Raw genomic sequence first — 13,427 nt, forward strand, 5'->3', positions numbered from 1 at the left:
AACCTCTTCTCTTGTGCTTGCCTGCAGACCCAGAGCTCAGTCCCTGCTGAAGCTATATGTGCACTTAATCTGTACTTCTAGTCAGACAGTGAACTCCAGAAATTCAACATTACCCACAAATTACTAATTTGGTGGAGGGGTCTTCAAATCTAGGCTAGTGGGTGAGATAGTAAACACACCTAAATAGAAGCCAAGCAGCAGGTATTGGTGTCATCTGAAGTTAAATTAGAAAATTGAGATTTGTTTGCTCATAGTCTCAGCTGAAAACAGCTTATTTACTATTTCCTCTTGGACTTATATATATTATCAGGTGCTTGTTTTAGCAATGAACAAAAACTCCTAGTGGTGGATCTTCTTAGGTAGCATTTTCAAACAACCTTGGCTTAGTAAGAAGCAAACACATTTTCAGCCTAATGTTGGAATAATAAGGTACTAATTTATTTGGCAGAGGGCAAACATGTCTGTCTGGAACCTGCGTTTTCTAGCTGCATGCCATGTCTCTATTTCTGAATAGGTAACCTGTCATATGGATCCACAACGGAATAGTGATGTCTCTTTATCCTCATGGTACGGAAGGATGCCATTCGATGGGCCATGGTATCTCTGTCAAGGTCAGCATCCCTCGAGGAAGGAGGTTTGGAGCCTGTCCTCTTTCCTGGGTTAAGATGTGGTCTTACCCAGGAAGTGCTCCCTATATTTTATGTGCCTTCCATTACTTCATCAGATATATTTGGGCTCAGAATAGCTGTTTGCAAGCATCTAGCTTGGCCCAGCCTCATCTAAAGCTCATTCTCTAAGGACTAGGTCTGTACTGGGATATACTAAGTACCCTAACATAATGTACCTTCAAGTTGTGAACATGTGCTCACACGTCCAGTCATGTGAGTTAGTTCACATACCTGGCATACATTGTCACGTGCATGCCTCCTCTACGAGTGGTTGTGTACTTCACAATACTGTAGAGAAGACAGTGTTTATTTCAAGCCCAGGATGTCTGGAAGCAAGCGTAAAAGCAGCAGTGATGTAGCTGGTACTGTACTTAAAAGTCTGTACTAGATTAGAAATGTTTGTGTTTTTTAGGTATTTGTGTCCAAAATATTATAAACCTGTACAGTTCTATATATCTGATTACATTAGTTGGTTATCTAGGCTAACTCTGTTGGACTTCAGAACAAATTGAATTTAGGAATGTGCTGTCAGAACAGAACTTGTGTGTAAGGGACTCTTACTATATAATCTTAACTGGATTGTTTGGTACACCTGGGGAATGGTAATCTGTGACCAGCGCACTACAAATGTGACTGGAAAACAGGGTCAGTTTCTAATGCCAAGATTCCACCTGGAAACCACTGTCACCCTTCAGCAGTTCCCAAAGAAGAAGATGCCTTTACTGGACATCAGGGTAACTCTTACTCAGAGGTTCGCAGCACTCAGGCTGCCAAGAAAACTGCAACTTGACCTCTGGTGTGAGTGCTCCACGATGAGTGATCAGGCTTGTAAAGGTAAGCCACATTTTTATAAACAAACCATCATGTGTTAAACTAATCTTACCTCTGTCAAATGCATCCCCTGAGTTAAATTCCAGGGTGCAACAGCTTCAGATGTCTCCAGTTTGAGTCAGAAAGGATCTCTGGATTTAAATGAATAGGAGGCAGACCTAAATGGGATCTAAAACCATTTTACCATGGGGAAAAAAAAAAGGATTGGGGTGGTGGTGTGAGTATGAAATGACTATTATTGGGAAAGGCTAGTCCCGTGAGACCCAAGTCTGGTGGTGCTGTTGATGACTGAGGAAGGAAGCTGGGCTATCTTTATTTTCAGATGACTAATTGCATCTTTCTGTGATCTCAAGTTGATGTCCTACCTGGAGCAGTTACCTCCTAGCTAAGGGCCTCCAGCCACCCTAGCCCAAGGTCACCAGTGCAGGTTGTGGTCTCCTTGAGTTGCCTCCACTGGAGTCTGAGCAAGTGGACCCCTATCCCCCCTCTTTGGCAGTGGAAATGCCAAGTGGCTGTGGAAGTTACCTTATACAGGTGTGGTCAGAGGCAACCACACAGGTAAGCCACTCTGCCCCTTAAAGCAGTTCGTACCTAATTCTTACATGTGGACGTTACCTTATTAGCTACGAACAGCAAGATCTCTTTCTGAAGATGGAAAAACATGTACCAAGGGGCTGCTGCATTTCTCTGGTGACTAAGAAATGATACCTAGTCTGGCTTCAGAATATATAACACTGGTGCCGAGACTATTGCATCTGGACCTCCCAGTCACACTTCCAGTCCGCCCCAGAACAAAAACCCTCCAAGTCCAAGAGTGGTTTTTTTTGTACAATTGTTTATACAAATTCAACAAAGGTAAAACCGCATCAGGGAAGGTCTAAGAAAACAACATCTTACAACAATGGCACTTATGAATGCGTAACTTTACAACTGGGCAACAGCCATGTTCTAAACCTCAAATGAGAACTCAGCTCACTTCAAAGGAGAGAAAAAAAAGAAAAGAAAAGGCTGTGTTGGGTCATTTATTCTATTTCTCGACTCACTGTATAAATTAGATCTATGTAGAATATAAGAGTTCATGCTGGAGCAAACCCCTCCTGAGTGCAAAGGCTGAAGTCTGAATTTCAAAATCTTGAGGGAAAAAAAAAAAAAGGTGAATTCTATACAGAGGAAATTTAGCAAAGTGTCTCTCTCACTTTGACTATAATTTACATATATCCACATCATGCTTATGCAATTTCTTGACATACAAAGCAGACTCTCAACTTCCAGTTAGACATGCTTTTAACTGGAGGTCTTAGCCTGCTTTGCCGGATCTGGGCACATGTATAGATGGGTTTGTATGAAGTACTGGGAAAGTTCTCTCCTACCTTAAGGAAACCAGGAAAGTTGGCAATCTCAAAACAATAAAAACACTGGTATGCATTCAAACCTTGCATAAATAACTTTTAAACAATTTGTACAAAAATAGTTCTGCATAATGTAAGATGTAACAAAACCAAACAAACATGTTGAGACGGCAGATGTGGTGTGTGGTCCACTTTATGTTGACACCAAAACCCCCAAAGTTGCCAGGAGTAAGGTGTCCAAAACAAAAACACCACCACCCCCCCCAAAATTTCCTAAGCTCATGCTTCAGTAAGAGAATGTCGCCCAAGTCCATCCTCCTCTCCAACGGGAATGTCTTCTCGGTAAAGGCCGCCTGAGCAATGGTCCAGAAAGCAGTGCGGTTTTGATTCAGAAAGACCAGAGGAAAGCACCAGGCTCGCTCATCCCCCAAACGGTGGCAGACTGGCTTCTCCCTCGGCAAGACTTGCAAAAGGGAATTGTTTGGGGTTTGTTGTTCCAAGTTCCAAATTGAAAATATTTAAAGGCCCTAGTTTTTGTAAAGTCTTTCCCCCTCCCCTGGCGTCTCCCCTCCCCTCGCCCCATATTTACATACTTGTCCTTGGACTAACTCAGTTTTTGCAGGAGTTTTTCTTCCACTTGTCCGAACTGGACACTAACAGACATTTCAGCTATGAACTGCTCGCAGCCTTCCTTGGTAACTTGCTTGCAGTACCTCAGGTCAATGTGACAGATATTCCCACAGCGTTTGAAGAAGGACAGGCACTGGTCAGTCACCTTATTGCAGTCTGGAGGGAAGAGGACACAGGTGAGGTGGAGGAGGAGTGGAACAGAGGACCCCCCCTCCCCTGAGCCCCTAGCAGCTCTCCTGTTCAGTCTCCTCAGATGGGGCCTGGTTTCCTCTACTACTTAACAAAGGTTCATACATGCCTGAAAAACACCCACAAGTTCCAAGTGAAATTGCTCAGAGTCTTGTCCCATGTAAGAGTCTTACCTGTATACATTCTCACATCAACAGGTCCTGTCCATATTGTTTTACAGATAAGATCACACAACACATGAAAATATCTTGCTTTTCATGTCTACTCCTACTGAGGAACACCTCTCTCTACACACTCTTGTGTACTTACCTGCTCATTCCCAGGGAAGAGATGCTGGGGGAGTGAGGACACTTGTAAGGCCATCTCAGGGCCCCTCCTGCTCCCCTGGACACCAATGCTTTACTGCAAGGCCCCACATGCTTGATCCCCTTTCATGGAATGTCTACCTCAAACCCACGTAGGAAACCAATGCACTAGAAGTGGCTGGAGAGATTCCATCCTCAGCAAAATCGGAACTCCAAACCCTCAACTGAGTATTTTTATCAATGTGGACTTGGGGTCTGTCATACTCTTTTTTTAGAACTGAACCCTCAGCCAATGAGCTGCAGTGCCAGCTCTCATCCAACTGAGGCTAAGTCCCTACCCTGAGCCCAGAGATTCCTTCATCTCAGTGGTATTACTGACCTTTGCTTGTCATCGCTAGTATGTATACTTTCATTTTGCTATTGAATTGAGTAGGAACAAATGTTAACAGTAAGGGCGAACTGCAGTAATGCACACTAGGCCCGTGCCAGCTCCATATGTCACAGTCCCTCCAGCTTAGGAGGTGGTCCAAAGAAGTCACGTCATAGTACCCCACGAGTCACCAAAGAGCACTCTCCTCAGGCCTGCACAACATCCTTGCACAAATGCTCAAAGTCTTGGATACACATGTCAGACAATGTCAATAAAATCCAATCCTGAACAATGAACTTAGAACAAGTGGTGATGGAAAGCTGTCTGCCTCCCATGCTAGCCAGGCAGATGGGAAAGTGACAAGGATGCTGCCAAAGAGGTGACTTGGAAGATTAACACCTCTGATTTTCCAAGGGTATCCCCTTACCTCATAATCCCTCAAATATTTGCCCCCACAATCTTACTGTAAAAGTCAAGTGAGAAAGGATGGTGTATAAACCCTGTAAGGGTTTAAAGCTGGAAGACGTATAAAGCTGGAAGACTCCCCAGCAGAAGAGGGGAGTTTGTCTCTGGGCAAGAGAAAGGCTCTAGACTAGGCACTACCAGGCACTGTGGAAGGCAGGAGGGCCCACTGAAAAGTGGGGTTACAGGGAAATTTGCCTGCTGGCTGTTGAGAGCCCCAGACTCCTTTCCTGCCAAGCCCTAGAACACCAGCAGCCTGGCCTGAACCCTTCAGTTGGGAGGTCAAGAAAGTGTCCTTTGGCAACTTTGACCAGCTTAAGAGGAAAGATGGATAGATGTCAAGTCTGGATTTCCCCAAAGAAACAACCCATGCTGACCACCCAATGACATCTACAGTCCCAAGCTCCCACCTTGTCCCAAGAGCAGCCCATCAGCTGAATAGAAAACCACATGTTGACGACAGAACTGAGAGAAGCCCCTTAGGCAGGCCCACTGACTGCTTCTGAAGGAATGCATGGTCTATGTGGAGAAGAAAATATAACTACCAGTATCCTCAGGATGGACAATATCTGGTCCAAGAAACAAGAACAGGCCACTCTCCAAAAGTTCTGAATTAAAAATATAGGCTAAACCATGTGAGAACTGCCAATATGTGACTTTTTGACCTACATAATAAAGCAGTTTCATATGTCTGAAATGAAAAACTCACTACAGTTGATCCTTGAACAACACATGTTTGAACTGTGCAGGTCAACTTATCTGCCCATGTTTTTCAACAGTAAATACTACAGTGCTACAGATTTGTGGTTGAATCTGAGGTTATGGAGGAAGTGTGAATACCAAGGGCCAACCATCAGTTATATTTGGATTTTCCACTGCAGAGGGCTCCACCCCTAGCACCTAAGTTGTTCAAGGGTGAACTATGAACTGTGTAAGAAGTGGGGGAAAACCAGAGAATAGAGCAAAAGACAAGAGGTGGGGAAAAAGTAAAGGTATAAAAAGACTACTAAAGAAAGAAAACAGAAGGGAAGGAAATTAAATAATTCAAGGAAATTTTCCAGAACCACAGAACATATATTTCCAAGTTGAGAGATTGATTATACCTTACAACATGAAGGTATAATGAAACCATTTCAGACACAGGAGGTCTGGATATGTCCTCCACCAAACAAACAGATAAACCAAGAAGATACAGGACCAAGGAAAGAGGGGCCCCTACACAAGACAGAGACCAAGGCAATCCTAGGAAGCAGACGTGCAGATGGCAGAGGCAGTCAAGTTCAAGTGGGGACAGGAGGAAAGAAATGTAGGAGGGTGGTTTCCTACCAAGACTGGTTAAGGGCCTGAGGAGTTCCTGAGGGTAAAGAATAGTACTCGAGTCTGTTGTAGAGTCTGTTCAGAGACTGAGCAAACAAAAAGGAGGCAATTATTAACTCTAGGGAAAACAAAAAAATTGTGCAAGGAAAGAAACATAATACACACTTTGGCTCAACAGTGGACAATCCATGCATGGCCATAATGTGGTAAATAATAGTGACTTAACCACACAAACTGGGAAGACTGGCGGGGGGTGGGGGTGGGGGTGCGGCGGCAGTGTAGAGAATTTAAGAACAGTAATCCTTATGCTCTACAAGGCAAGTTAACAAAAAGAGCATCTGAGTGAAAAAATAAACAAGAAATAGCAATGTAGGCTGTTTAGAAAAGTGGAGGTAAACAAACAGCAAGAGCTCAAAATTTGAAGGTGGCTCTTCCATATGAGAAGCAGGGGCAGGGAAGGCAAGGCACCAAAGTGGCTTCACTTTTGCTACTAGATCTGATCTGACCACACTGAAGGATCTGGAAATGTGTCAAGCACATTCCTTTCTGTGGCAGAGGCTTATTTTACCATTAACTAGTTACAGGAACAGAAAATATGTTAAAAAGAACCAAATATAGAAAAGACTGGGTATGGAAATTGGCCTTCATACATGTCACAGCTCTTAACACCAACGGAGAGATATGAATGTAGGTTCTGAGACGAAAAGATGAGGTGACTGGATTATGGCAGAAAACAATGCAACAGATGATTTACACAGACACACATCATGGACATCCTCTTCGCTGCAGGGGAGGGGGATTTTATACCTGTATCCCTGCTATATACCCTAGTGACCCAGTCAGAACAGAGGGAAAGAGTTCATTACTACCAAGCACTCCTCCCAGGCCCTTCTCCACGGGGCAGCCGGGCATCAGTTTAAGACCAGTAGCTGAGGTCCTGGTGGAAGCTCACCCTCAGTGTGGTTCTCTGTTCTCTGCCTCCTTGGGGGGCCACCACCCCACTGCCACCCGCCACCGAAACTCCCTGAGGCGGGAGGGGCCTCCCAAGCACTAAGGTACAGCTTTAGCTCATGTGAGCCAAACCTCCCGGCTCCCAGTCGGATGGGGCATTAGCAACAGGAAGGAGGAGTTTCTTAGGAACAAACACAGGGTGAAGAGAGGCAAACAGCAAAACAGCATGTGAATGCTGACCAAGCCAATCAGCAGGTTGGATTGTGTCCAAATATAATTTACATGAGGTGAGGATATTATTTATTCCTTGCTAATTTCTGGAGAGGAAAAAAATGTGGTTTTTTTTTTTGGTCTCATCCTAATCTCCCACACCCAACCTGACCATCCCGAGCCATCAGACCAGTACAGGGTTATTGACTGGGCTGAGAATGGGTGGTGTCACCTCTGTCCACCTCCCTGTTGGTCATGCCCCAAGCTCTTAGGAACAAACTCCAGCCCCATCAGTAAGTGGAAGGAGTGAGGACTCCACTGTGGGGTTCTCTTCTTGTCAACAACGGGCCCCTTGATGGCAGAGTCAGGAGGGGGACACGTGAGCGACAACAACAATGGCAGCCATCAAGCTAGGTACTCCATCCACCTGGCCTGGTCACACTGCCAGGCGCCCTCCCACACCAGCTGCTGCCCGGCACCAGCTCATCCAGTGGGCCCGAGGGAAGTTTTCCTAGCCCCTATTTTGGGTCAAGAGCCACTGCTATGTGCTCATGTGTGCTCACTGCTACTGGCACTAATTTTTTGTAGCAATTATTGAAAATCTAATAATGCTTAATTGTTTAACGTGTTTCCCCGCTAGACTAGACCGTGTCTTGTTCCCTGGTGTGTCACAGCACCTAGGACGTGACCCTGTAACAAAAGGCAAGCCAGTATTTCCCTACAACTGTGAAATGCCCCCCACCCCCCGCAACTATGGGGTCCTGGGCAGAGCCCCGTGGGTGCCCCTGACTGACCTGACAGGTTGATTTCGGTTAAGGAGTCCCGGGTGGTGGTGCCCACAGCAGTGAGCAGGTTGATGGACTGGTCAGTGACATGGTTACAGTAACTGAGGTGGAGCTTGGAGAGCAGGGGCATGTGGCGGATGATAAGCCTCAGGGAGGCGTCCGTGATGTCCAGGCCGGCCAGACGCAGCTCCACGATGTTCCGGAGCTTACTCCGATTGTCCATCTGACCTGAGAGGGTGGGGTGGAAGAGGCAACAGGTCACCTGGACATGACACTCTACAAGGCCCACCCGCCAGACGGGACACCTGGGTTTCATTCAGCCAGTGAGTGTCTCCCCTAAAAGATCAGGACTGGTTCCAACATTTAAAGACTGGCATATTCCACGTCAAGTTTTACACCTGCAGATTCTTTAAAAGTCAGAAGATCTACAAACACAGCCTGCATTCCACCAGCAGTGCTTGGCTAGTTAAAGCAGAGATAGCACAGCATCTCTGGGTCAGCAGAGTTTCCTCTTTGAAGGTATGGGTTTGGAGCAGTGAGCCCTGCAACCTGTTCTAGAGGGCTCCATCCCTGAGGCCCTGTCCAGCCACACAGACCCCGATGCTTCCGAGGCTTAGAGCTCAGAACAAGAAGTGAGTGAGCAGCGAAGCAGTCAGACCCACACAGAGCTCCCAGAGTGGCATGATGGGAACTGCTGCCCTCTCACGAATCCCTTCTGTGCCCAAAGCTGACTGAGAACAGAAGGGCTGAGGCCAGAGAAGATGAGGACACAAGCCCCAGACGTGTCTGTAGTGAAAACCAGACTGACTCACACAGCTTGGTCACACCACCTTTACACAACCCCACTGGCTTGGCCCCTGGCCTAGCCACTCACCTGGCCTGTTATCTGTAGGCGGGGATAGGAGGTCCCGCATCTGGGCGTCCTTCAGTCCTTCTACCCACTGGACATCCAGGGTCCGGAGCAGCGGACAGCTGGAGCTACAGAGGGCGGAGACTGCGATCCATGAGCAGCCAGACAGCACCAAGTCTCGGAGCCCTGAGGGGACAGAGAGGTGGCGATAGGTAAGGTGACATGCCCTCTAGCCCCCAATACCGCACTCGGGGGGGTCCCTGGTCCAGTGCTCACCAGGCAACCGGTTGATGAGCCAGCTCAGCTGTTTCTTGGAGATATTGGTCCAGCTGAGGTCCAGGGAGACAGGCTGTCGCCGGATGATGCCGCTTAGCATCAGGGGCGTGATGGACTTGCAGTGGTTCAAGTCGATGCGGGTCCATAACCGCTTATCGCAGCACCTGGGGGCCAGGCCCGGCAGAAGGGGCAACATCAGAGTTGGGAGCTCACTAGGGGAGCCTCCTGCATGGCTGTGGTCAGTCCCCAACCTACCAAGCCCAAGGGGAGGCTCCTTAACTTTGCCGTCTGGACTCTTCTGTTTAGTTTCTGTCTTATTCTCACCTGGAAGAGGCTGCTCTGGGGGTGGTCACAGCCCTTCCCCCCCACTCCCCATGGAAAGTACCGGTACCTATAAAGTATTTACTGGGGGCTTTATGACACCTTCCACAGATCATATTTCCAAACAACCCTGCAGCATGCCTGTTCACAGATGAAGGTAAGTAACTTGACCAAAGTCAGAAAGCTGGGGACTCACGAAACAGGAACATCAGGAACTTGCAAAGTGCCCTTAACCTGGGCTCGTATTTTTTTTTTGGTGCCAGACTGCTTGGCATATGGGATCTTAACTTCCCGGCCAGGGACTGAACCTGTGCCCCTGCACTGGAAGCACAGATTACCAACCATGGGACCACCAGGGAAGTCTCACCTGGGCTAACTCTTAGAGAACAAGGACATCACTTGGTTCTTAGTTCACCTCCCAAGGAGTTAAGCCAGGAAAGCAAATAGGGTTCACCTCTTTCAACAAGACCACACTGACGGGACTCTGGAACTCTCTGAGGATACTGAAGCTGGACTGACTTAGAAGGGGAGAGCATCACAAGCAACTCCCATGGGGATGCCCTGGCCCACCGGGGTGTAGCCACAGGCTGGCCCCCTAGTGCCTCCCAGTCTGAGCCTGGCCCCTCACCAGCGGTTCCAGGTCTTGCAGACCCGCATGCAGACACACAGGTCTTGGTGGCTGAGGTAGCTGAAGACGGCCATCCACACCTCCCTGTGCATGACGTGGGCCGCCCCGTCATCCAGGGGCAGCGAGTCGGGCGGGGGGCTGATGGGGGGCGGCCGGATCACATGTCGCTCCATCTGGATGCACTTGGGCGGGGACACGGAGGGAGGGGGCCGGGAGATGACTCGGGGCGGGCTGCGCAGGCCGGGCCCCAGCTGGTGCCGCAGCTCCCGGGGGGTGCCGTTGAGCCCCTTGCTGAAGCGGTGGGGGCGCTCACAGAGGCCCAGGGGCCGCTTGGGCTCCTCGTTCTCGCTCTCAGGCTCCGACTTGATGGGCTGGTGGTTCTCCTGGGCCAGGCTGCTCTCCGTCTTCTGGATCTCCTGGTTCAGCTCCTTGCTCAGCTCCTTGCTCAGCTCCTTGTTGGGGAGCCGCCGCTTCCGCCGCATCTTCACCTTCTTCTTCTCCTCGGGCCCCTCTGCGCCCTCAGTGCTTGGCCCGGCGGTGGGGGAGCTGGAGCGCGAGTGGTCGCTCTCCCTGGTCTTGGGGGGCGCCTCGGGCAGGTCCTCCTCTGGTTCCTGCTTGAACCGCCGGAGAGGCTTGTTGGCCAGAGTTATCCGGTCCTCGGAGTTCTTCCAGGACCGCCGCTGAGGGAGGAAGGGGAGCACGGGAGTAAGCCCCCAGGCCCAGGGATGAGCCCACCGAGGCCCTCCTACCCTCCACCCTAAGACTACTGCCCCAAGAGAGGTGCCGGGACAACGGCGAGGGGGAGATGGTACCTTTTTCCTGAAAAGCTTATCTTCTTTGCCAGGTTTTAGCTGTCATGGGAAAGAAAAGATGCAAAGCTTGCTCCCAGGGGTCGTAGGATTTGGTCCCCTCCACACCCAGCCCCACCAAGAGTCCACAGTCTCTACAGAGCAGAGGCTATGGGGTCACCTTCCCAACAAACCCCCATCTCCTCCGCTCTGGGTGGGCCCTGCCTGCTGGCTTTAAAGGAAGATTTGGAAGTGGCGAAGGCTGATGGAACTGTCCCCACCCAATTGAACTCCCACCCCTGGACAGACCCAGGGAGCCGCAGTCGCTCATTCAGGTCGGACTTGGCTTTGGGAGCCAGGCCTGGAGGCAGGGCCTGCGGGATTTCCCCACCGAGCCTTAATGGCTAGAGCTGGGAGAAGACAACCCGGCGCCACCTCGTGGCCGATGCTGGAAGGGTCGGTGGGCGGAGCGGGCCCGCCAGGATCCTCCGAGGTTCCCCAGATCCACAGGGCTTCCCTGCGGCAGCTTCAGCTTCCCAGGCCCCACGCCGGAACCAGCGACCCGGGGCTGGGGCCTGGGAAGTTACGGTGAACCGGTGCCTGGGAGCGTCTGCGTAGCGGGTTCGAGGACCGGTGGGGCGGGGGCGGGGGCGGGGTGGGAGTGGGGCGCGGGGGGAGGGGGACCTGGGACTCGCGGTCCCGCGGAGGGGGGGCCTGGGTGGGGGGCGACGTGGGAGCACCTGCTGCTGGAAGTAAGTGAGACTGGATCTCCACCAGGGGCTGAGGCTGCTGCCTAGAGGGGGCCTCGGCGAGAGGTGAGAGGAGGAACCGGGGGATGTTTGAAGCGTCGAGGCCTAAAGGGGTGGGAAGAGGAGTGACTCGCTGGTTTTCCCCTCCTTTTCTCTTGGGCTGGGCTCAGGACTTCTGTGACTTGCTCGGGCGGCCCTGCCCGTCCCCGCCCCCGCCCGCGCGCCCCTGCATCCGGGACCAGCCAGGCCATCCCTCGCTGCCCGCTGCCCGCCCCCCGCCCCTAAGCGTACTCGCTTGCGTCCACTCAGCTCCTGGGGCTTCTCGTATTTCCGCTTCCTCCTCAGGTGCACGTCGTCCGACTTTCGGCGCAGGATGCCGTCGGGGGGCACCTTCTTGGGGTGCTCGTCGGGCCTGCGCCGGGGCGCCTCCTCACACTCACTCCTCCGCTTGGCAGGCTCCTGCCCTTCCTTGTTGTCCCGGTTCATCTTCTGCTCCTTGAGCAGGGAGCCGGGCAGGTTGGAGGCGTACTTAAAGCCAGGGCCACGCTTTTGCTTGTAGGCCAAAAACAGAGAAGGCACACACCAACTGTATATCTTTGGACTTGCCCCTGCCCCCGAGTCCGCAGTAGCCCCTCCCAGCCGACATCGCCGTGGTGGGGACAAGCTGTGTCTGGCAAGGCCAAGGTCTACCCCTCCCGGGCTGACCCCTGGGACTTGGAGCCCGGCACTCACTTTCCCGGTCTTGCCGGCGTGGTTACACTTGGGACACTCCCAGCAGTTTGGAAGCTCATCGTTGACCACGCCCTCTGACTCCTTAATCTGGGAGGGACACACACCAGTCAGCAAGCAAGGAGGTGGGGGACAAGGCCAGCTCTGCCCCAGGCATGGACACCCCCCTCCCAAATGCTACTTCCATACCACCTTTGACCAAGAAAAAAACAAAGAGTAGTAGTTAAGACGGGTGGCTCTGGATTCAGGTCAGGGTTCAAATCCTGATTGTGCCTCTTCCTAGCTCCATGATCCTGGGCAAATCGCTTAATCTCTGTGGACAAGTACCCTCAGCCATAAATGGAATGTGCCTATTTCCCTGGAGTTATGTGAGAATTCAATGAGGTAACCTAGTGAAAGCAATTAGCTCAGGGCCTGGCACCCAGCAAGGACCCACAAACTGTTCAGTCATTTCATAGCACCGTACTGGGTACTTAGTATCAGCCCGTCAACGTGCTGTCCCTGAACTCCTGGAGCTTCAGATCCGAGAGAGAGAAGTGACCAGGGGCTGGGGGAAAGTCATAGCGCCCCTTTCAGGGTGGGAGGTGGGTGTGTTGGGGAAAAGGGGATAAGTGTCAAAAGAAACCTCCACTAAGAAACCTCCACTAACGTCACTGAGGGAAAGGGGACAGACACCCCAGAGTCGAAGCACCCTTTGAGGCAGGCCCACTGGCGGGCCCATCCTCATCTTTATAAACAGAGATACACCTGGGCTGACAGGAGGTGCCAGGTGTGACGAAATTCACTTGAGACAGGTGTGAGGTATGTGCCAGCCCAGAGCAGTCGCTTCCTTTCAAAGGTGGAACCGGCTGCCTAAGAAGGGCAGGCCCAGCATGACAGTCCCCGGGAGAAGGCAGGCCTGTCCTAGGCACACCGAGGGAACAGGTTCCTGGCACAAAGGACAGGAATGCAACCACCTATTGTTACATGACCTGCCCTCCCCTGGCCCAGGCCTTACTTTCCCAGAAGCCCCAAGAGCA

At 50.9% G+C, this 13,427-nt stretch overlaps 1 protein-coding gene across 10 annotated transcripts in view; it reads right to left on the reverse strand.

The window, feature by feature from the left end:
* Nucleotides 1–2,314: 2,314 nt before the first annotated feature.
* The window catches only part of KDM2B (lysine demethylase 2B), a 115,088-nt gene continuing 103,975 nt past the window's right edge, over nucleotides 2,315–13,427 (reverse strand). For 7 of the 10 annotated variants that reach the window (XM_043901909.1, XM_043901904.1, XM_043901903.1 and 4 more), the window contains 10 exons: nucleotides 12,412–12,498; nucleotides 11,971–12,240; nucleotides 11,671–11,784; nucleotides 10,955–10,993; nucleotides 10,143–10,822; nucleotides 9,194–9,357; nucleotides 8,942–9,103; nucleotides 8,077–8,295; nucleotides 3,442–3,634; nucleotides 2,315–3,311 (listed from right to left, as the gene is read on the reverse strand). In XM_043901909.1, coding sequence (XP_043757844.1) covers nucleotides 3,453–3,634; nucleotides 8,077–8,295; nucleotides 8,942–9,103; nucleotides 9,194–9,357; nucleotides 10,143–10,822; nucleotides 10,955–10,993; nucleotides 11,671–11,784; nucleotides 11,971–12,240; nucleotides 12,412–12,498 — 1,917 coding nt within the window. In that variant the 3' untranslated portion in view covers nucleotides 2,315–3,311; nucleotides 3,442–3,452. The remainder of the gene's footprint in view (nucleotides 3,312–3,441; nucleotides 3,635–8,076; nucleotides 8,296–8,941; nucleotides 9,104–9,193; nucleotides 9,358–10,142; nucleotides 10,823–10,954; nucleotides 10,994–11,670; nucleotides 11,785–11,970; nucleotides 12,241–12,411; nucleotides 12,499–13,427) is intronic. The other 3 variants (XM_043901905.1, XM_043901908.1, XM_043901901.1) reach the window with 1 other exon arrangement.

This window comes from Cervus elaphus, chromosome 5, assembly GCF_910594005.1.
Source record: "Cervus elaphus chromosome 5, mCerEla1.1, whole genome shotgun sequence".
NCBI classification, from domain to species: Eukaryota; Metazoa; Chordata; class Mammalia; order Artiodactyla; family Cervidae; genus Cervus; species Cervus elaphus.